The sequence below is a fragment of the Anomalospiza imberbis genome, chromosome 2 (assembly GCF_031753505.1).
Source record: "Anomalospiza imberbis isolate Cuckoo-Finch-1a 21T00152 chromosome 2, ASM3175350v1, whole genome shotgun sequence".
Taxonomy (NCBI): domain Eukaryota; kingdom Metazoa; phylum Chordata; class Aves; order Passeriformes; family Viduidae; genus Anomalospiza; species Anomalospiza imberbis.
Window position 1 is genome coordinate 64,265,762 of NC_089682.1, and position 23,440 is coordinate 64,289,201.

Consider the following 23,440-nt stretch of genomic DNA (forward strand, 5'->3'; position numbering starts at 1 on the left):
TAATGATTTCATAAATCATCATAATCCTATTACATTCTTAAATCAAGCATCTGATGCTACCTGAAACATCTGTCATAATATAATTCTCTGCAGGGAAGAAAACCAGCAGTCACAGAGTGAAAGATATATGCTTTTCAGTGCACTTTCCTAAACTTGCTAATAAAACACAGATACTAAAATAAAATGCCAGAATATCAGAATGTATTTATTTGTAGTTTTTTTTTTTTTAATTCTGAGGAGCATGGTCTGCAGATATATATATCTGAGCATATACTGCAGATATTAGATCTCACAGATATATATTTAGCCATAATAGAAAATAGACAGGAACTTGTTAGAGGCATAAGACAGAATTCCACTGAGTTAATAATGTTTATTATTTTCATCTCTAGCAGCCATAATCCAGATAACACACACAGAATAAAAGAGGATCAAAACAGAGAAATTCCTAGGGAGAGATCCAGGTGACACAATACTAGGAGGAGCTGGGCAAACCTTCTCCTTGCAAAATTTATGCCTGCAGTGTATACTGAGGAAAAAGATAAATAATAATTAAAACCATAGTTTTTGCAGCTGTCCTATCCATGTACAGTTCTATGTTACCTATAAGGTTTGAATCATGTATCCATTATACACAAAACTCCCACTGGGCAAGATAAATGACTGACCTCCTTTACTGTCAGCCTTAATATTTAATTAAGCCAGTCAGCCAGTATTTAATTTTTGTGCAAAACATTTACAAAGGGGGCTGAGAGCAGGGTGGTATGTCTAAAAAGCAAACGTTGAAGTTGTATCCAGTGTTGTTATTTCTGAGGAAAACACAGTTGTTAGATTAGGAATGCAGCACCGTCTTCTCAGACTAAGGGCAAGTTATATTAAACTTTCATTACTGTGGCGTTTCAGTGTTATTAATTCGCTGTCACTCATCTTGTTATTTTTGCATTGAAAATGCCATCTTCTGCAAAACTGTTCAGTTGCACAAAACACAGTTATAGCTTCACTGAATCACATGCAACTGGAGCTAATGACCATGTTCTGCCATCAAATAGTCAAGCATTGCTGCAGATCACATGCTTCACAAGCATTCCAAACCAGAGGAAGAGACAAAACCAGCAATTGTTGCTAGCTTGTTTTATTTTTTAATGAGAAAAACTAGTAAAGATGGGGACCACTGTTTCCCAAACCAAATTTGCTGGCAAAAAAATTAAAAACTGAAAAAGGTTTTATAGCTTGAATCCTTTGATGTTCACAGTTAAAAAGCCAACCAAAAACATAAGAGCTGTAGATGATTTGAGGAACAAGGCAGTCTGCTTATTCAAGAAAGTCACAGAAATTCCTTACAACTCATGCATAAAATGACTCTAAACTAGGCATGGTATATCTGAAAGTGACTATGAAGATAAATCTGTCTAACTTGTAGCAACATGAAAAAACTACCTAAAATGCATTATACAGCCACAGCCACAGATAAGATTCTTTTGTCAAAGAAGAATACCTCTTCTGTGCAAAAATTAAATTCTTGCAAATTAAAGATAATAAATCATCAAAATTAGAAATCAAAGACAGAAATTTAAAAAAAACAAACTAGCCCAGAAAAATAAATCACTGGATTAAATAGGAGATGGATTAAACAAAGTATGAAGAACACCACCATAATTGTGTTTATGTGGAGTGTGTCATGAAGCTTAACTAAAATTACCTCTTACATATTTTATGTAATGAGCTTAGTGGAATAAATAAGTTATACTAAAAGAGTGACTAAAAATGCACAGGTTATAGGAAATGCAAATAAAACTGTTCTTATTAGATCTCAGACTGGAAAGCAAAATAAAGCAAAAAAAAAAAAAAACCAAACTTGTGCTTAGTTACTAAAGAGAGACCTTCAACTCCAGTATTGCCTCAAAAAATGTTAATGGAGCTATCAATTAAATTCCAAATATTTTTATTGGTAAGAAAAAAAATAAAAAAGTATCACCTAAATCACTTATATTAAATGTTGAAAGAATCTGAACCTTTAAAAAAATGCTCAAATACTCACATCCTGACAGAACAAGTCTTGTTCAGAGTGAATTCCCAGTGCTAAGGTGTATTAGGGTAGATTTGCAATGCTAAGCTTGAAATAGAAATGTAGTCCTTACAATAAGCCCCTATGCACATATCTATAGGGTTTTACAAATGTTATCAAGTCAGAATATCACTGTAGACTGAAGTAGAACTCACTGGCCTGCACAGTTGTAGACAGTTTTAGAAAAAAGAGGTGAAAGCAGAAGGAGGTACAGAGCAGGATTCATCTATACAAAGCTGTCTTTGATGATAAGCAAACATCTAACTTGTTGGGGCATGTTAAAGATATGGATAAATTCTAGGTCACTGCTCTAGGGAGATCAAAAATTGAGCCTTACCCTATATAAGTACACAGTATCATTCAAGCTCTGTTAGACTTGAATTTGATTCCTGTCAGTTTACCTTTTACTCTTACAAGCTTCTTTGATGTACATGACAATCCATCAGGCAATTGGTCCTTTGGAAGCTAGAAATCCCTTCTTTGAAGCTTCAAGTGAAATAAATCAGCTGTCAAGCTTCATGAACTGTGTTTTTTTTCTTGAACAGTTTTAAATGCCTGTTTAATGTCCAAACAATAAAATGTCTTTTCTTCGCTACATTTAGGTTACAAGTAAAATGAATGTTGTCTTTGTTCTTAGTCACCTAATTTTAAATGCAAAAGTGTATGTCTTAAAAAAAGTTATTGACCAAATCTAAGACATATAACTGAGATACTGCAGATTTAGATTAAAAATATACACATACAATATAATTTTAACAGCCAAGAAATAATATGTAGCATGACAAAAAGTACATGCACACCATTTCTGTTTCCAAAGTGGACACAGCTGAAGAATGCATGCGGTTTTACACCTGAGTAGCAGCAGCTCAGTGATTTCACTCCCCTACTTTTAATTGCCAGTAAAACTAAACCTCCTCTCCCACTCCCTGCCTGGAGTTAGTGCAAGACCGCGACCAAATACTAGTCATCTTTGATGACAGTTTTCTGACTACCACAATGTTGTAGGGTGAGGATGAGGCAAACCTTGCAAGTGAAAACAAGCAGTTGAGACCTTCTGTCCAATGACTCAGTCAGGAAAACATTGATGGGAGAGGAGACTTGAAAATAGACCATAATAATTATATATACACTCAGAAAAGACTAAATCCAAGTTTCCTCTCTGCATTACATAGAACTTCAAAAAATACCAACAAGTCCTACATTCCCTCTTGTACTGCCAAATTATTTATTTTTAGAAGCCACTACTCTTTAAGAACCATCTTACTTCCTCTCAGATGTTTTAGGAGACGCATGGGGGCCATGTGGTATGTAAGACTCACGATACTGAATTTAGCCTTTCTGAAGATAGATTGTAATCCGAATTTCTTACCAGTGGGGGTTAGCACTCCCGCAGCTGTGCTACTGTGTAAAAGCATCGCTACGACTGCAGCAATGTCTTGCAGTAAAGAGTGGCTGAATTTCTGAACCCTGGAAACATTTCCAGGATTAGTCTGCTGAGGGAGGAGTATTTTGATGACATTAAAGAGGCTTACATTCAAGACAAGTTGAGCTGTTAAACTCTGCAAATGCAGAATTTCTGGTGTGTACAGAGACAGAACAATAAGCAGCTAGTAAATTATCCTGGCAAAAGTTCAGACAATTACATGCTTAGGAATGCATAAGTTGTAATGAACATATTCCCCTTTTTAGACCTTTAAATACTTCCAGTGTATTACTACGCACTTTAATGTTTTTTTGCAGACTTATGTTACATCATAGAGAACTTGTGTACCTTTCAGTAACCCACTGAAAACTGACAGAAACATAAAAGTAGCAGCAGAATTTAGAGAATTCATATTTGACTCAGTTGACAAAAGTACTGTTGAATACTTTTCACTACAATAAATCAAGCTATGCCATGAAGACGTAGTTTTTTGACATGCATTTTTAAAGTCTTGAATGGTTTCTATTTATTGAAATTTTTCTATTTTTGTGACATGAACTACTAAAAAACAACTGTGAAATCCCCCACTGTATTTCTGATAACATGCTATAAGAAACTATAAAACTGTTACTGCCAGCAATGCAAAGAGAATACTTACCAATATTAATTTCATCATCAGTTTCAGCATCTCCAATACACTCAAACTGAAAATCTTGTAAAGACTGTGAAAATTTTTGTACTGCCATGGATAAATCTAGAATTCAAGGAAAAGAAAAATCAGAATTACTCCACTAGAACTTCACTGGAACTAGGCATCATGCATTTCTGCATTAAGTATTTTTTATGCTTACAAAGTTTTCTTTCTAGTATCTTTTTGGACATTAACCTCATTTTAAAATCACCATCACCTTTTCAAAATCAAATACCTGAGTTATCCTAGACACCTATGAAAGAGGCTGATGCAAGATTTCAAACATTAATACATGTATCACATTGACAACTAAAGAACTTTTACACATCTTGAAAAACAATAAATTAGTATAAGAAATTGATGTCTAGTTATAAATTGCATATAGTTATAAATTGCATATGTTAATATATCACTCTTTAAAGTACTGCAGTATTAGTTCACAGATTAAAATAAAGCTCATGACAGTTTTTTTCATTACCATTATCAAAATAATTACATTATAATTATTCTGATACACCACACTGTAAAGTGTTTTAGTTTAAAACCTTTCTAAAAAGAAATTGAAGAGAAAAAAAAAACAAACCACAAGTGCTTGCCAATCAACATGGTAATCCACAGATTATGAGCACTATTTTCTGTGAATTTCACAATGCAATCCAAACTTTATAGTGCAGAATTTCATAATAATTGTACACAAAAAAAATACAGAATATCAACCACATAAATCTGTTATCTTATTTTCTTTTTTTAGAAATACTAATGGCAAATGGAGAAATGAATATGATAATCAATAGATTTGGTCAAGACTTAATACCACCACCAGTCCAGATGAGCCCAGAAAACCAGAAACCATTTTCTGCATCCTGGAGGCCGTATCTATGGCATCTATTTTGATGTTATGAAAATTGACAATCAAGAATCTAACATCTGCTAAATCTAAGGGAAATTCATGGTAAGGGTAAGTTATGAATGAAAGTCCACTCATAAACTGTTTTTCAAAAGCATCACATATCTGCCTCCACCCTTGGGAATGGTGAAAAGCTTTCTGGACATGGTCCTGGGCAACTGGCCCTGCTTGAGCAAGGCAGTTGGACCAGGTAACTTCCATGGGTCCCTTCCAGCCTCAGTCATTTTGTGATTCTGTGATTTCTTTACCCTCTGTTATTGTAAAGCCATAAATATTCATTCAGTGCTAGACATAAAACTATGAGGGCTAACCTTCTTCAAGCCAGGAATAAAACCTAACATATAAATATACAAATTAGCCTAATATCCGAAATCAACACACAAACAACTCCCATACACACAAAGCATGATTAAATTTGAATGATCTCAAACAGTAAGAATCATTCCACTATCCTAAATGAGTAAGAATCGATAAATGATTGAAAGAAAGATTTTAAACACCTCCAAAAAAAATCCACAAAACAAGATAACTGTTTTTTTAAAAATTTTAATTAAAGGTAATCACTATCAAGCAAGAGAATCCCTTCCTGGATTTTACATTGCCCAGAATTTACCCAATGCCTGTTCCTCTTGCATTTTTATAGGTAGCTATAGAGTACATCTGTCCAAAGAGATCCACCATCTTTAGACAATACAGACATGAACAGATTTTTTTTTTCTATTACTAGGGAATTCTGTATGCATATCTGATAAATAACTAAGATGTAAAGAGCTGGGTAAACAAATTCTGTATCTTTCTCATAAAGCACAGGGAAAACAGGAAAGATTGCTACCCAGATTTACTGCATCCTTACTGTACATTTCCGACTGTGCTGTACATGAAGATTATATTATTAAGTGTATTACCAAATTGAATGCTAAACAAGAAGTGCTTCCTACTGTTTGTATAGATGAAAACAAAACAATTTTTATAAGATGAAGGACTGTGTTTTATGCAAATACAGCCTCTTTCCTAGCTAAGTAAATTATTGTTTTACATTTGTTCGAAAGATCTAAACTTGAATTTGTCACAGTAGTATATTTTAAGTTTAAAGGGAAGAAACACAGTTTTATTACTCACTCTTTCACCCAGTTACTACACTGAGTCCCAAACCCTTCTACAAAATTGCTGTATGGCAACTGATGCCAAAAGGAATTATATGGCCTTGATGTAATTGAATGAAAAAGTTTCTATATTGCAAGTACACTGGAAGGTAAAAATTAACTCTTGCTAATGGGCATGCAGATTTATTTCCTTTGGACAATCTAATAACTGCCCATGATGAACAGCATCTCTGTGAATGTGAAAAGAAATGAGGGAGCATGGGCTCTCCCCTATCATTCTTCCAAATATGCAGGATTTGGTGGAACAAATGTCAAAGTAAAGGAAAATAAATGTTAAAAATACCAAAGGTGGAGTCTCCATTTCATATCCTGGATTATTGATATATGATGCCAATCTTTCTTTCACTGTGTCAGCAAATCAGATGCAGCTTATACATTTTGAACCTGAAGGAGGTATGATTAACCTAGTTCAGAAATAGTGGGTATGAAGAATTAAAAAGCTTATGAGATAACTTAAGAAAGTCATGCAGCAAGATACCATTTGGAGATATCTGCCTCTATATGAGGTCTCTTCTAATACCTTGAGAGTATTAGACAATACCATAATGAGATTAAAGCTGTTCAATGTAGCAAAGAATAAAATGAAGTTCCAGGGTCAGATGTTTCCTTTAACACTCACTTACAGTTCTGTACAAAGTTAATCTAACCTGAAAAGATAAAAAAATATTATTCTACAGAAAATTCCAGCTGACTTGGACAGCTTCCTAAAGGCTGAAATAGGAGTTACTCTCTAAAACTCTGATATTGCAGTTGAATCACCAACACTGGACCAAGTGGTGCTACTTGGTTGTATTTATTACCTTCTTAGGAGCATCATCACTTTAAATGATTATAAAATTATACACCCAGTCACAGAAAGGAGCAGCTGTGCAGTAAGCATATCTTTTCTAAAAGATACCAAGATTCAAAATTGAATTAAAATGGATTTAAGAGCAACTATCTCCAATCAAGAAGAGGTAAATGGTGGACAAAAAAATGAAAAGAGCAGATAGAGCAGAGACCTTGCCCAGTTTTACAAGATGTCATTTATCCCTGAATTTCCCAAAGTCTTAATGTCACTAGAGAGTCCTCAATGCATGCTGCTGCTTCCAGAAGGAAGGTAATCACCGCACAAATCACCTTTTTAGAATCTGTGGCATTATTCAGCATTGCTCTTACTCAGCAAGTACATTGTAAAGTCAAGTCCCTCTTTTCATTGAATCCACATGAACTAGGACATTCACTTAGCTCAGGGCAGAAATTTTCCTTCAAGCAGAGGCAACTGATCTCCTAAGTTACTATAAAAAGCTCACCAGCTTTATTGACTGGCAGTACAAATCTATCATCCAGGGAAGGATGGCTGCTCGAAAGCCTCAATGAGTTCACAAATGTTGTTGCCCTTGCTCTTCTGCAGGCACTCAAATGAAGTAATCTCTCTGGGTGCCAGCAAAAGAAGGAAAATGAAACCTGATAACCCTCATTTGCAAGAGGGTTAATATGTATTTTCTGAGAGTACTCACCTCTATCATTTGTTCCCTGCTTTCTCCGATTCCAAAGAAGGATTCAGTTCCATTTTGCAGTGAGGCACACAGTCAAGAGTAGCCATCTACACACTACATACTGTCAGTGCAAGGAGATAACTGTGACATAGAGTTGCCTGTTTTAGTCAGGGCTGCAGCAAGTCAATGGGCCAACAAGATTTTTTTGTGGAGCTGACAGAGGAAGTACTACAGAAGCTACCACACTGTGACCGGAAATAATAAAAGGATAACTACAAAAAAGCTTAACCACAACATAGTAATATAACTTTGTATATGTATTGCAGTATTGCAAATGGATACATACAGTACCAACCATCAGAACCATAATGTTAATGAAAGAATAATAAAAGTCATCATCCATTCAGGAAAGTCACCAAAGAATCATGAAATGCACTACTCTATTGTACTTCTACCTGAAGTTTTATATATTTGATTAATCTACTTAACACATATTTTTCAATTAAAAAAAGCAAAAAAATCCTCTGGATTATTCTAGAAGGCAGTTTTTTTTAAGACTCACTTTCTTTGAAATTGCCAAAGAGATGTATGTAATATGAACTGCAATATATTAACTTATTTTAGGTATCAGGGCCTTACAGCTGAATATAGGACAATAAAACTATGATTCAGACACCCTTTGTATCACCAGAATTGTTCTTCCACTTTCTTGTCTTAGATTTGTTAAACAGATCATAAAATAATTTCTTATTTAGAGTCTTGCGGAGGAGAGAACAATACATTGCAACAACATGATGAAATGACCGATGATGCTATTTCCCAAAGGATTAAAAAACAAGTGTATGCTTTGGCATGGCACAGCCTGACACAACAAGGACAAAGTCCTGCAGATAAGGACACTTTAAAAGATTTCCACAAGGTGGTAAGCATGATTAATTTTTTTAGTGGGCTAGGAAGGTTGTCTTTTGTTTGGTTTTGCCAGTCTGGAAGAATAGCAGAAAGTCCAAACTTTTGATAAGGATCAATCAATCTCCAAAAGCAGAAACTTTGGAGCATTTGCAGAGGACTCATATACCTACCCTAGTAGCAGCCTGCAAGAAAGTGTTCTCAGCAAATACATCAAAGCCAAAGTCTTTCCACTTGTTTGCTTACAAAGATGACTTCATTAACAAATGAAGTTCCAATAACCAATGTTCTTCCTGACTGATGTCAATCATCCTGGGAAAGTTTGGTATCATTCACTGGATTAATAAAGAAAAACAGCAGTTGAAACCTAGTGAGAAGATTAAACATGCTTAAATGAACTCCTGAGCACCAGCTGGAACGCAGTAAATGGGACTTCAAACAACAGACACTCTGGCTAATACAGTAACAGCAACATATCTGGCTATCTGAGACAAAGCTAGTTATTACTTCATGGCTTCAAAGACAGCAGAAGCAAAGGGGTGATGATTGACCTAGCAGGATATTAGAGGCAATCCTTCAGTCAGCTGAATTACAGGACAGCTGAAGACTGGAAAGGACACAACGTACAGTCACCTTTGGAGTTTCAAACCTTTGGGGCAGTATGAGGCCACCACCAGATATGACTAGATACATTGTGGTGCTCTGCTTGATGAGATTCTTCATTTGGTCATGCACTGACATGCAAGTTTATTAAAACCCAAGCTATTTCAGCAAAACTCAGCGTTAAGGCATTGTAATATGTGACTAAAACACAGTAGAAATTGAACAGTATTGCCAGAGTACTTGATAAAACAGCATGCTAAAATGCAGATAAACATTTATGTAGTCCGTTGACTTCTACTCCGCAATACCTGAAAATGAGTCATTATTATGGTTATTTTTTAATTGCGTTACAAATAGATTTATTTTCTTGATTTATTTCTTAAACAACTCTCATTCTATAAACAATTGTTCAGGATAAGTTATCTAAACACTTAAGTAGTCTTTATGTGAGAGACATTATTATTATTATGAAACAGCAGCTATGAACATGATTTGCAGTATTCTTACCACACTAAATGACAGAAGCAAGGAAGCATTTAAAAATTCATAAAAGTGAAAAAAGGGCTTTCAGTATTACAAATATAAATCTGTGAAACACTATTTATTGAGGAAAATGCTTGTGAGATACATGTCTCATTAAATAGTTCATGACATGCTCTTCTACAGTGAAGATGAACAGGGAACTTCCTTGGCTTTGTTATTTTATGAGGGAATGAGCTTCAAGGATTCAAGCTATATCAACAGCCAGAAATAAGCTGGAGGAACAAGAACACCCCGCGGAGAAGCACTGAACTTCAACAGCTTCTGTGTTTGCTACAGTCAATTTGATTGTAAGTAGAACATGTCACAGTGGGATATCTTTTTCCACACCATAGACTGTAAGCACAGAAGTTGGAAGTACAATTATGTTTAGGCAATATGAATGATTAAGAAGTTAAAAGCAGTGATCATACAAGATTGCGTATATGACTACTATATTTTAAATTTCTTCCTGGCTTAATGGCTTTCTCATTAAAACTCCCAGCTTCACAGTAGTAGGTCCTAATTCAGAGAAAGGCATCTTTCTTTGCAATTTTTGCCTTTCCACTCTTCATTGCTCACTAATAATTTAAAATGAAAAATAAATTATTATCAATGGTGAGGGGTCATTGTTGGGCCTCACTCCCTGGTTGGGGTGGCCCGGAAAGGTGGAAAAATCCCTCCTCCAACCCGTGTCTCCAAAGAAAGACTCAGTAGTCTTCAGTCATCCGGTCTCAAGGTAGTTTATTGTACATTATCTAAAAGATTTCTCCCTGAGCTGCTGCGGTCCGTTCAGCAGTCAGGCAAAGGCACACTCCCACACCCAGGGGGCTGGTGCCTTCTTTTATATCATACATTACGTGTTAAATGTTTATGGTTTTTCCCCAATGCCTATCACCTATACTGAACAGTGACTTTCTACTCTAAACCAATCTGTGAGTGCCAACATCACCAAGAACATGGAGGTTAGGAAGAAGAAAGAAAGAGGACAGGGCACGCCCAAATCCCTCCATCTTAGAACTTCTGACCCCCATGTACAAAACTCAGACCCCTCTGTACAAGGCCTAAAACCCCCCCTGCACAACACTCAAAAATTCTTCCTTTCACTTTGTGACTACTTCTACTATAATATCTAAACTATTGTGATTTCTTGTTCTTCCTGCAAGGTTGATAAATTGTTCCATGGATCAGGTTCAAAGCCACAGGGGTCTGTGGCTGCATTCCAGGGTCTCAAATGCTTTTGACCTGGGCCCGGAACATCCAAGAGTGTCTGAGGGACGTTCTGGGTTCTGACAAATGGTTTTAGGTAATTATCATGTTTAGAAAAATCTTCCTGCTCATAACATATATAGTAGCAGGTTGGCACAAATAAAGAGACCTGAAAATGTCTTATAAATCAGCCCAAAGCAGCAATCCTGAGCCTGGGAATGCTGGCACATATGCCGGTAACGCAATTAGTTCTTTCAATTGCATATGAAAAGAATTCTGGGGTTTGCTGCCAGAACAGGTAATCCCAATTTAATAAAACATCACTGCCATAACATGTCCAGATCACCAATAGTTAGAGGGCAGTTTACAGTGCATGTAAACATGCCTTCTAAACACTGACAAAAAGATCTGTAGAGTCAGCTGATGCAGCTTCTGATGTCTATAGTTTCATGGCTTTCCTGGAGTCCTTCCTTTGTATGGAATATTTTCCATGGTATTTCTATTTTTAGAAGGCTACTTGATGAAATTATTTACACACACTTATTATTCTTTATCTCTCAGCTGAGTTAGTTTCCGGATCATATTAGCTTTTCTGATAGTCATAAGAAAAAAAAAAAAAAAAAAAAAAAAAAAGGAAGAAAAAAATCCTCTCCTCTTATGAGCGCCCACATTTTACCCAAACTCAGCAAAAGAATTTAATTTGGCAAAACACAGGGCAGGCTGGCACAAAGACTATCTGCAAGGGCTGATGGAGCTAATGCTGGCCGCTTGCCACAATGTTTTTTTAAAGAATCCACAGGAAAACACCACAAGGGAATAGAGAATCCAGTGCCCAGTGCCAGAGATTTTGCAGCTCTAGGGCCGCTGCTCTGTATTGACACAGTCTTTCATTGTTGATCTCAATAAACTCTTTATCCCCTTTATTTGCCAGCTTCATCAGTGCATATTCTTTACCAACTTGCTATTCATGGAATAATAATAAGCAACTAAAACAAACAACTCTCTACCAACTCCCTACCCCTAAAATCCCATATTACTTTTTTACCTTAGGCTCTATGCTTTGCTCTTAATTTCAGGGAAGCTAATTTCTTCCCATAATCTCCAGGGAAAGGACATCAGGAGAATATGTCAACATGTAGCCCATGCATTGCCGCATTCCTCTGCGGTTACATAAGGCACTGAAATTTTTCAGTGTCGTTCTCTTACTCATTAATATTTCCATGAGAAAAATGCACAATTTACTTTCCCATTCTAGAAAGCACTGAGAAATCCCCTTGATCAAATGCAACAAAATCCCCACTTTCTTAACACTATGAGGCAAGAGCTACTGAAAAGTCTGTATGTTCTATAAACTTCATAGCTATTCATACCAACACTGTTCAGTCACAATTTCCTTATGCTAGACACTTGTGCAATACTTTGGATATTCTTAGTACTTCTCTACAGTTAGGAACTAAGTCTAATACTTGTGTCTTGAGGACACTCCAAGAACACAACACTGATGTTTAATGAGAGGGGGATTTTTACGCCATATTTGCATGGTTACTTGATAAAAAACATACTAAAACTTCCCTGAAAAATAACTGTTGAACCAAATCATATTATACAGACAAAAGAAAATACTGTTCATGTTCCATCCCTCTTTTCACTACTCCTCTCCTTACCCCACTCACTTTGTGTGCAGATGTGGAAACCTAACCTTACTCACATAATCAGAACAGAAAGATATGAACTTTAGTTTAGTATGCAAAAGCTGTAAAGTCTATAAAATTACTCACTTTGCCTAATTATAAATACATAAAATAATACAAATGCACCTAAAAATGTATGTCCTGTAACCCTTAATGTGGAGGACACAATACAGTATATACTGCTCATCTGTTTCTCTGAAGTTAAAGCATGTATGTTAATTTCATAGCTCTTTCTCATACTAAGTGATGTCATTTTGTTTAAATACTCCCACATTCTTGTATTTTATTTCTCATTACCTCATTCTTACAAAATCTTTTCTCAATATTTTAGTTTATAAGACTGTTTAACGATACTGCTGCATTGGATTAGAAAACAAACTGACTTTGCCGGGAATTACCATGGTTTAAACCTTTCAATCATCAAACCATATTCACAGAATTACACTTTACAAGTGACTAATCACATGGTACAAGGCAGAACAGAAAATTTTCCTTTGCCACCACTGCAATTTTTTACAGTCTTTTCCCAGAAATATGGCTACAATTTTCAGAAAGCACTTGGTTTTATTTTATTTCTGAAATTGTAAAGATTGGCTGTAGGGTATAACCTAGTACTATTTCTAGCATATTATTATATTTTTCTAAATTACATTAAACCAAAACATTTCTATACAATGACAGTTTTGCAGATATGCTTATTGTCATCCTGTATACTTTTTGACCAAGATTCACTGTAAAGGCCTGAAATATTCCAACATTTCTTCTGCCTTGGAGAAAAATAAATCTTGGAAAACAAGCATATTTCCCTGCTTTTTTTCCATTCTCAAATAATTAAATATCATTACTAACTCATCTGCACTCTCAGTATTTTCCCCTTCTGTTGATAAAACCACTTCATAACTCTCTTTCAGGAAGGTCTCAAAGATTCCTAAACTTTTATCCCTGCAAACTTGTTTTGACCCTCAACATATTTTCTCTGGCTCCTTCTGGGGATTTTAAATGCTCTTTCATGATCTTCCACATTCTTCCCCCACCCCATAGATGTTTATTTCCCAGAAGAGTGTCAGACTTTTCCAGAGAGTTGGGTCCACATTCCAATATTCTCCTCCCAGACTCTTCCAATGAAACATGGTTTACCAGGCATGCTGCGTCATTTCTCACTCCTCCTGGCACATCCTAGTGACACTGAGCAGGCAGAGAAGCACCACAAAAAAGAGGACAAAGAAACTAAGAGCAGATGCTGCCAGAGGTTGAAAAAGCAGAGAGTGATTTCCTGTCTGGCAGCTAGGGAGTTGCCAGAAAAAACATGGGAATTCCCAGATTTTTAGTGCAATGTAAGGTATTGGTGCATCAGATGATCTTACAGTAGCACTTGAAAAGACATTTTTCTCTGTTTGTTCTTAATCTTACCATAATCGTAGCATCTTAATCTTACCCAAAGAAATTTTAAAAATACATGTGCCTATTTGCAGACAAAGAAATATACGATATAATATCAAAATATAATTAAAGTCTATGCTGCAACACATTCTTAAGGAGCCAGAGTTCTGACTATCTGACCAAGATAGGTTCTGCCAGTTCAGTGCCGTGCACATGTAGAATTAGATGCAATGTCCCCGCTACCACCCCTACCCAAATATCTATCCAGAGGAAAAAACAGGATTATTTCTGGTATGAACAGGGAGCTCTAAGAAGCTGCTTCTATGAAATCAAGAATAAATCACTGCAGCAATGATCATGCAGATCCTCAGCTGTAAAAAATTCTGTAATATATCTACAACATATATCTTTCAATGCTTTTATGTTCCATGATTTTTACATTAAGTGGATTATCCTGTTCTGTGAAGAGAGCTGCTCAAAGGAGGATCGGTCCCACTGGCCTGTCCTGGATGGCGGGGGAGGGATGAAAGGAATGAAAGCAGTTATCAAGGCATTTGTAAGTAGCGAGCTCTTGGAACAACATTAGAGTTGAGGGTCATGGGAAACAGAAGCATTGCTCACCCTTCTTCCTGGCAAAGTTTTCTGTGCTTGGGCAACAAAGTAAAATGTGTTGTAAGACCAGAAGGAGGAAGAGAGTGGAAAAAAATTAAAATGTGTATATTTAGCTTATTTTAAAAAGAAAATATTACCACTTGGCTTTAAAGGAAATGAAACACTTTCCATATGAAATTCTTTCAGGCTCTTAAAGCTCAGGAATACAATGCTTGATTAGATTCTTTTGATCAGACAAGTAATATCACAGTCACATGTACTTCAGTACTGCACTTAACAGGGTGGGGGGGGTGTGAGAGTTCTAACACACATACACAAACAGATGTAACATTTGTTTAGAGAGTCAGATATGCACTTCCACATATGGAGGGCAGAACTGAGATTCCTAATCAAGCAGAATTTTGTTCAATGACGTTAAAAGTTACTAAATGTCTTGACCAAACTTGGCCTAAAGTAAGTTTTTTTCCATTCAGTCTACCATACAGCCAGTGCACTATTACACACTGCTTAGCTACTTCTCACTACTTAGAGAGAACAGATAATAAACACATCAGTTTCATACAGCAAACAAACTTAACATGCTAGTTTAAACTATCCTCTCCCTTTAAAATATAAAAGCAATTCACAAACTGCAGATATGAGAGCCATGAAAGCACTTAAAAGACTTTTAAAGATACACTTTTGAGGGTTTAAGTTAAATCACTTGCAGTATCATAAATTCGAAAAACTGTCACTAAAATACCTATATTCTAAAAATGAGGGAAAAAAAATAGCCAAATGAAATATGCGTCATTAACTAATGAAATGCACAACTACAAATCAGTTTCACCAGGTGAGCTCCTGCTTAAACAAGTCAGAATTAAGTGTTCCCAATGAGTTTGGGGTTAACTCCAATTTACATGAGACTATTTCCTTAACACTTATAGTTTTTGCATTTTACTTTCCAGATTTACTGCATTTAGCTAGAGAGATTTAGAAATGACCCCTGTAAAAACCAGTATTCATATGATGTTTCTTTCTATGTATAAAACCTCTTCAAAGAACATAATCTTTGTATTAAAAAAATAAAAAGAGCGAGAGAAATATCCCTCATACTCATTTTACTGGATTTTTTGACTTAACTTCTTAGAAAAAAATAAGGAATTTCAGCAGAACTGAAATAAGAGCTTTCAGCAGAAGTCTGTCTAGTTTCTCTTAAGTCAACTAACTTGTAAGAAGGACCAACTAGCTTTCTACATAGTTCGTGTACCATTTTTTAAAAAAAAATTTAATTCTCTGGAATTTTGTCCTACTTTCCTGTCAAAAAAAGATTTAGGAACGTATGAAAACATACTCTTGTTATCTTCCTGGCAGAGTGATAGCCTTTAATTAACAATCTTACCATCCATTAGTACTAGTAGTGTTTATATTATGGCATGTGTAATGAGTTCTGAACGAACTATTATCAAGAACAAATGAGACCCTGCCATTAAAACAGATATAAAATTACTCTACACTTTACACTCAGGCGCGGTCAAGAAACATATTAAATTCTAGTAATTATTTGAAACTGGGGGAAAAGAGAAACATTATTAATGCCAATCCATCAAGTCACAAGAGACCTGCACTTAAAAACCATACACAGACTTTGTCTCACTCCTTGACACTGTCTCTTGATATCAAAGGTACAGGGAATTCAGGCAAAGGTACGTGGTAAGTAAATGGCAAGAATACCTTGTTTAAAGAAATGCACACACAACAATCTGCCTGAAAGGGGTAACTGGAGAACCACAAAAGCTCTACAAAATGACAAGCAGTACAGAAATGATGGTTGTTTCCCAAGCAGAAACAAAAGGCTGTCTAACAGAGCAAGAAGCAAGCTCAAAACAAAGCAGGAAGATGCTTTTTCTTAACATTTGTAGTTAAATAATGAATCTCACTATATCCGGATACTTCGGATATTAAAAATTTATGTGGGCTCAAAAAAGGACTACACAAATTCACAGAAGAAAAATCCACTGAGAGCTATTAAAGACATAACTACCCCCTTGCTCAGGAAATCTTCAAGCCCCAAACCACTGGAGGCAGTGGAAGCCTCACTACACTCTGCCTGCTATTTTTCTCTGCCTTAGACAGTCAGTGCCATGCGTGAGAGAAAAACAGAACCCACAGCTCAGCACTCACCCGTATCTAAAGACAGGATGTAACACCAGATAAGCTTCATGTCCAACCCTGCACAGTCGTGCTTATGCTCTTTGTAGGAAGACTTGGACAAATATTTTGTAATTGCTTCAATGCCTCAAAACACCATTAGCTGATGACCACCACCTGCTAGTAAGAGGTCATCACTGTCATGGATGAGCCGATCCATGGGTAAGCCCTCTTTAGGCACCTATCCAGGGTCATCTGTTTGAGCAACAGGCAACAACAGGAGAAGGAGCTAAGTTCACACTGAAAAAGTAAAGATCATGAAAATGTTCTGTCTTCCCGGCTGAACCACAAGGAGATATTCTCCAGTGTATGGGCAATGGCAGGTAGATGAAAGCTGTATTATCTCCAACAGCTCCACAGCCAGAGGATGTGGGCCATTACACCTTTAGTTATATCACAAGGCTGTAATTCTTCCAGCGAGGACTTTTTTAGTTATTTGTACTATGAGGTAAACTAAGTATAACTTTTTACAGTAAAAATAACTGTATTAATAAATAAACAGCTGACAAAAAGTTGATTTGGACTACCAAGTCCAAATGGCCTCAATAAAGACTGATTATGAAGCTGAATTCCTTGCATATGTATATTATCTTCACCCTTCTCCTTCAAAAATGTTCCTAACTTATTCTTAGCATGAGGGCAGTCACTATGTGGACAAATATCACATGACTTTTTTTTTCCCTCGGGGTTCAGTACTGCTATTTCCTCCTCCCATTATTGCTCACTGCCTAGCATCCAAGTCCAGTAATAAACACAGAATTATCTTAGCCTTCAAGGAAACCAAGTCTAGAAAAAATAAAAGAAGAACATTTTTATGTCATATCCAGTGCCATTACCCTATTTACAGATGGAAATGCTGAAAGCAAGACTGCCTAAGGCCACACACCCAAAACTCGTGATTAGGCAGGCCCTTCTAGTTCCCAAGTCCTTGCCCATTATTCCAGATGCCATTCTGTCAGACCAGGAGATGTTAACCAGAGCTGCAAACTACACAACTTCTCGCACTTCCCTGTCACCACAAAATCTGCAACTTCATTCTTCCAAGGGGGCACAATTTTGAAAAATAGTTTTATATTAAAAGGAGCGAAGAAGATCCTAATTTCATTGAAATAAATAATAGAAAAAAAAGAAAAAAAAAAAAAAAAACCAGCACAACATGGTTTGGATCCATTTAATGCAGGCCCTGCAGAAGGCCTGGCTACTCCAGTTACAGCAGTTAGTGCTCTCTGCTTCAACTCAGTCTCCATGAAAATGAAGAATACCAGACACACAAATATGCTTACTTGCTTAACAGTCATTTGCTAAGCTTTAGTTCAAGCATCTTTAAAAAAAATAAAGAAGAAACAAAATTGTGACAGAAATATTAAGGTTAGCACAATTAAACTCTGATGTTTCTAAATCAGAATATTTTACATTTAAGTTTAATATAAGATTTTTGCATATACAATGTTTCCATCAATTTCCAGGTGCTGCAGGATGTTACTTCTCTTTCTCAAAATACATATAAATTTTCACCAACTAAGATCAATTCTAACTAAGATTTCAATCCAACTTCATCACAGCTCCATCTCAAGAATTGGTATCTGAAGGAATATTGAAGAAATTGTTTCTTTGCATAGAAGTTCTAGAAGAAGCCTACCGAGGTTTTCACTAAGAGAAACTGGAAAAAAATTCCTTCTTTAAAGATATAAAACCACACTGAAATAGCTGATAACAAAGCTTTTGGAAAATACTCATCCATCTTGTGTCCACACACAATGGAAAAGTCAATAACAAGCCAATGGATCAATAATTCACTAAGAGAAGGAAAAAAAAATAAAAACAGAAGCACTTTGAACTTGACCCAGTTATTTTATATTATTTATGAAGGAAAATTTGGTGTTTAAACCTAGAACTGTATTTTTATCCAAAGACGGACTGCAGAATGTCCCTGATCTCACTATAACATCATTTTCCCTCAAGTATGCTGCAAGAAGTTGCACTTGGAGGACCAGCTTTGCATGCCTCACAGTTTGTTGGCTAGCTGGATTTCCATTCCATCACAGCCTCCTCCTCTCCCTTTTCTCAATGAAAAGTGGCTTAAAGGAGTTGTAGACTTATTTCAAATGCCCAGCAGCACTATGACTTCCTTAGACTCAATTTAATACAAGTGGGAACTTTTCCATGAAAATATACTTTTCAAAAAACCTGAGAATTCTTAGCAAGCTTAAAACCAAAAAAGTTCTGTAACTGGACATAACTCTGAAATCATTGATTCCTTTTAAAATGGAACTGGAATTCTCTGTAAAGCAAAAAGTTTCAGTTTAGACAAGGCTTGCTATTTACAATGAGCAATGCGAACCAAACTAACAGAGCACAAACATGGTAGTCTGGATTTTGGACACTGCCTCCCAAATGCAGTATTATTTTTTCTTTCTGTGAGCATGTAAAATGCTTAACTGCAATGGATACTCCTTTCAGAGCTCCATGTCTATTGACTGTAATCCTCTTACATCTGCACTTGAACACATACATAAACATGAATCAATGAAGAGTCTCTGAATTACTTGAGAGAATTAATTTAAAAGCCAAGCAAAACACCATCTTCCCAAAACGTTCATGTTAGCTTTCTTGACATAAGCAAACAGAGCACATTAAAATATTGGCTGCAAGAAGAGGAAAACATGGCACTAACTAGCCAGGGGAGGAGGTAGGGATGGTGTTTCTTTATTTTTAATTATTTTATTTAAAACTACAGCCACCAATAAGCAGGTGGTTTCGCGGATATCTTTGAGTCTAACATGCAGGGCAAGACATAGCTTCTCCAAAGTCAATTCTATTTTGTGAATTGTATCTGAATTAAGGATGCCCAATCTATACATTCTTAAGAGAGATTGTAATGACTCCTGCTGACTGTTGCAATAGCTCAGCTATTAAGGATTCTGATTCTCTGGCTCCCTAAACATACAATAGCATCTCTTATCAAGCCAATTATTCACAAAGACAGGCTTGCTAAATCCTTTTACAAGCACTTTCCAACACAAAACAATACTCCTGGGATCCACTCTGCACAGACAAGAGCCCAGAACACTGAAATGATTGGAGCTACCTCTATGCTAGCTGGTCACACTCATTACTTAGTGGCCAAAGAGCTAGCAAATTTAACTTTGATATCATACCCTCAAGCTAAACATATAAATTAATCCTGTGTACTCTGCTGTTAATTCCCATAATGTCTGAAAATAAAATTTTAAAAATTGCTGTGGAATAATAATTATAAACTGGGTAAAGACAAGCAAAGACTGCTCTCAAAATTATTGTGGGAAACAGTAACTAAAAATATGGATGAGAGAATCAGCATGAAGTTTGACATAAATAGCCTCATTGAGAATTATTTTCCTATTGGATTTGGAGGTCACCAAAATATGCACACAGTTACTTAGAAATAGAACACCCACTAAGTCAAACAAAAACGAGGACTTACCGTGCCAGTTTTTCAGTAATGACACGCAAGGTGCCTGTTTTTTTTTTTTTTTTGTGCTAATCCTTCCTTCTCCTAACATGAAAAATGAAACTTCTCTTTCCTCAAAGAAAAACAAAATCCAATAATAACCCTCAAAAGTTCAGTCTCGGCAAGAAAACTTAGTAAAGGTTTCAGCTTAAAAAGTATCCTTGAATCAAATTACTCAAGTGGCTAAAAGATTATGCAGCTGCTAACTTCACTAGTTGGTATATAGCCTCCCAATAAATACACCTAAAAAATAATTTCATAATTTGTGGGTTTCTACTACTGCATGAAAAAACAGAACATGTTTCTGGATGTGCATAACAGTCAGATTCTGTTTTTTATCATCTCCCCACAGATAAGCAATAACTCGAGGTGCTTGCACAACAGCTTTTTGAGTGAAGAGAGATGTATTTCTGAAAAAATCACATTCCATTGAGAATTCAAGAGCATTTAGCTCTTACTCTTTTATACTTCTGAAAATATCATTAGCAACCTACATAATCCTTATAATATTTTACAGTCCAAACAAATATTTTCATTTAAAGATCAAGGTAGGGCAGTAGTAGAGCTGTAAGGAAGTTAGCAAAAGACTCCTTTTTTAGCTTCAGTTTTGTTAAGTACTGTACTCAGCAAAGTGCATATTCCAGCTGTGTAAAGTATTTATCTTGAAAGAAACACAAGAGGATGTGGGCTTTAAGCCAGTAAAATACTCAATCATCTGGAATATCACAGGACAGACCAACCAAACAGGTTTCACAACTGCCAGGGCACGAAGGCAGCAACAAATACTTAACTCAGTTGCCACAGCTTCTTATAACGGAATCAAACTTTAGTAGATTTTCTATATTACCACTTCTTTCTCCTGCCAAGTAATTCCTTTCTGAATCTCCAGGGAGTCTTACTATTCATCAGATACATCATAAAATCTGGAGATCAAATTGGAAAAAGGGTGTTAACACTGAGTAACATATTTTGCTGCTGATATATGTATTCACAATCAACTTTCATTTTTTCCTTTCTTGAAAAGCAGAAGGATGTCAGAATCTTAAATGACAAGAAGGCAAGGTGATATAGGAAAATTATATTTAGGAAGCACACAGTAATGCACATAGCAAAAAAAAAATATATCCACAGAGTGATGGTATTTACATTAGCTTTAATACTCCTTGAAAGATCTTGGGAGTCACTGCAGGCAGTTTTTATAATATCAACTCAACAATCAGGAACAGTCACAAATATTAAGGCCTAGTAGGGAAAGAATGCCAAAAGCAGAAACTATCATTTGATGCATTCTTGCCTTGAATATTCCATGAAGTTTCTTGCAATCTAACTCAGAATGGGCATAGTTACCACAAAGAAGGTACAGAGGACAACCAGAGGACAGATTTGCTAACTTAAAAGCAGAAATTAACGAGACTGGAACTTTTCAAAGCAGCTGGGGAGCAAAGCCAGAAAGAACGAAGAAAGAATAGAAAGAGCTTAAAAAAAATACAGCAAATCCAAACCCAGATGAACAAGGCAGGCAATATATACAGACAAGTTATTTCTCATAGAACAAAAACTGCCATTGTCAGATAAAAAAAAACCAAGCAGCAGGCATACAACAAAGGAAACATTTTTGCTCCTGCAGTGTAAACTTAAATCATGGAACTCCTCGCCTGCTGTCACAGACTGCTGTGGAGCCTAATAGGACAACTGGATTTCAACCCAGGTAAGATAAATCCCTTTCTGAAAAGGAGTTATTTGACGACACTTGGGGAAACTTTAGTAGAAGGCTATACAATTTAAAGGTTCTCCTTGCCTGACTTATAGAAATTCAGTATTTCTGTGAGGGTCACTGACTGGCCAGTTTTATTCTGGAGGTCTGAAGGCACAGTGCATGGCTCTGTGGGACTGCACAGATGCTGACACAACTCTAAACCTAAGTATCCTCACAAAATCGGAAGTTTGCATCTCAGTAATAACAGGACTTAACTACTGACTACATTAATTTGTTTCATAGGGAAACAATCAGGTTCTGCAGAAGTGCTATCAATTTATGGGGGTTTGTTTGTTAAAAAAACCCCAAACATTCCATTTACTTGACATCCTTTTAGAAGCAGAAGCAAACTTCTGAGAGACCAAATTCCATGTTGTAGATTTGGATCTCACCATAAATCCTCCCTCCTAAATTTCTCTGAGAAGCACAAATAGAATTCTCACTTGAATAAATGAGGAGTTACAGAAGTATAAGACTTCATATTTAAAGAGCCAATATACTTTTAATGAAGTTTAACAAAACAGCATGACAAAATTTCTGCTGGCAGTACGACGTACAGCAGCATAAAAAATTCTACTGCACTAATAGTAGGGATTACCTGAACGATCTGTTTAGCTTCAGAAAAAAATGAACGCCTATGCTATTTTGATAAACAGTTGATTAATCAACTGTTTTAAGATCCCACTCTTAGACTAAAAAGTACCTGTTTTATAAGTACCCAAATCAAGCAAATTCAAATAGTAATTCAAATGTTAAAAATGGTATTTAATGCTTTTATAGATAATAACTGGGTTTTTTAAATTTCAACCTAAAGGCATATGTAGAAACTGAGATGGAAGTGAAATGCCCTCATAACAGTTAACAGACATTTAAATTACTCAACACCTGCTTATATACAGCAAAAAACCAAAGTACTAGTTATAAAAAGATATACAAGTTAAAGATAAATCTCCCCAAATCACAGGTTTTATTTTACTGTGGGACAACTGTGACAAGAAGAGAGGCAAGAACTTGCCATACGACTGGTTTGATATCTGCCAAGAACCCAGACATAGGACTGATACACAGAAACTCCAACTCTCACTGATGCAGAACCTCATAGTCTCTGCACATCTGCACTGTACTCAGCCCCTCCTGCATATCCCACAAAGGGGCAGGGGGATCAAGATTTATATCACTTAGTATGCTTTAAAAAGATAACCAGACCAACCAACCAACCAAGAAAATATCAAGCCACTAAAACATCAAAACATCATCCCCCCCAACCCATTCACTAGTAAGAGTAACACTGCTGTCGTGTGTTTTATTCCATCTGTATAAATGCATTGTTATTCAAGTGCCATTTTGATTTACAAAG

The 23,440-nt window shown here is 36.1% G+C and overlaps 1 protein-coding gene across 2 annotated transcripts in view; it reads right to left on the reverse strand.

The window, feature by feature from the left end:
• ARHGAP42 (Rho GTPase activating protein 42) overlaps positions 1–23,440 on the reverse strand; it is a 140,115-nt gene that overhangs the window by 103,522 nt on the left and 13,153 nt on the right. The window contains exon 2 of one of the 2 annotated variants that reach the window (XM_068181451.1): positions 4,147–4,242. The exons of the other annotated variant lie outside the window; for it this stretch is intronic. Within the exon in view, the coding sequence (XP_068037552.1) occupies positions 4,147–4,242 (96 nt within the window). The remainder of the gene's footprint in view (positions 1–4,146; positions 4,243–23,440) is intronic. 2 annotated transcript variants of the gene reach the window in all.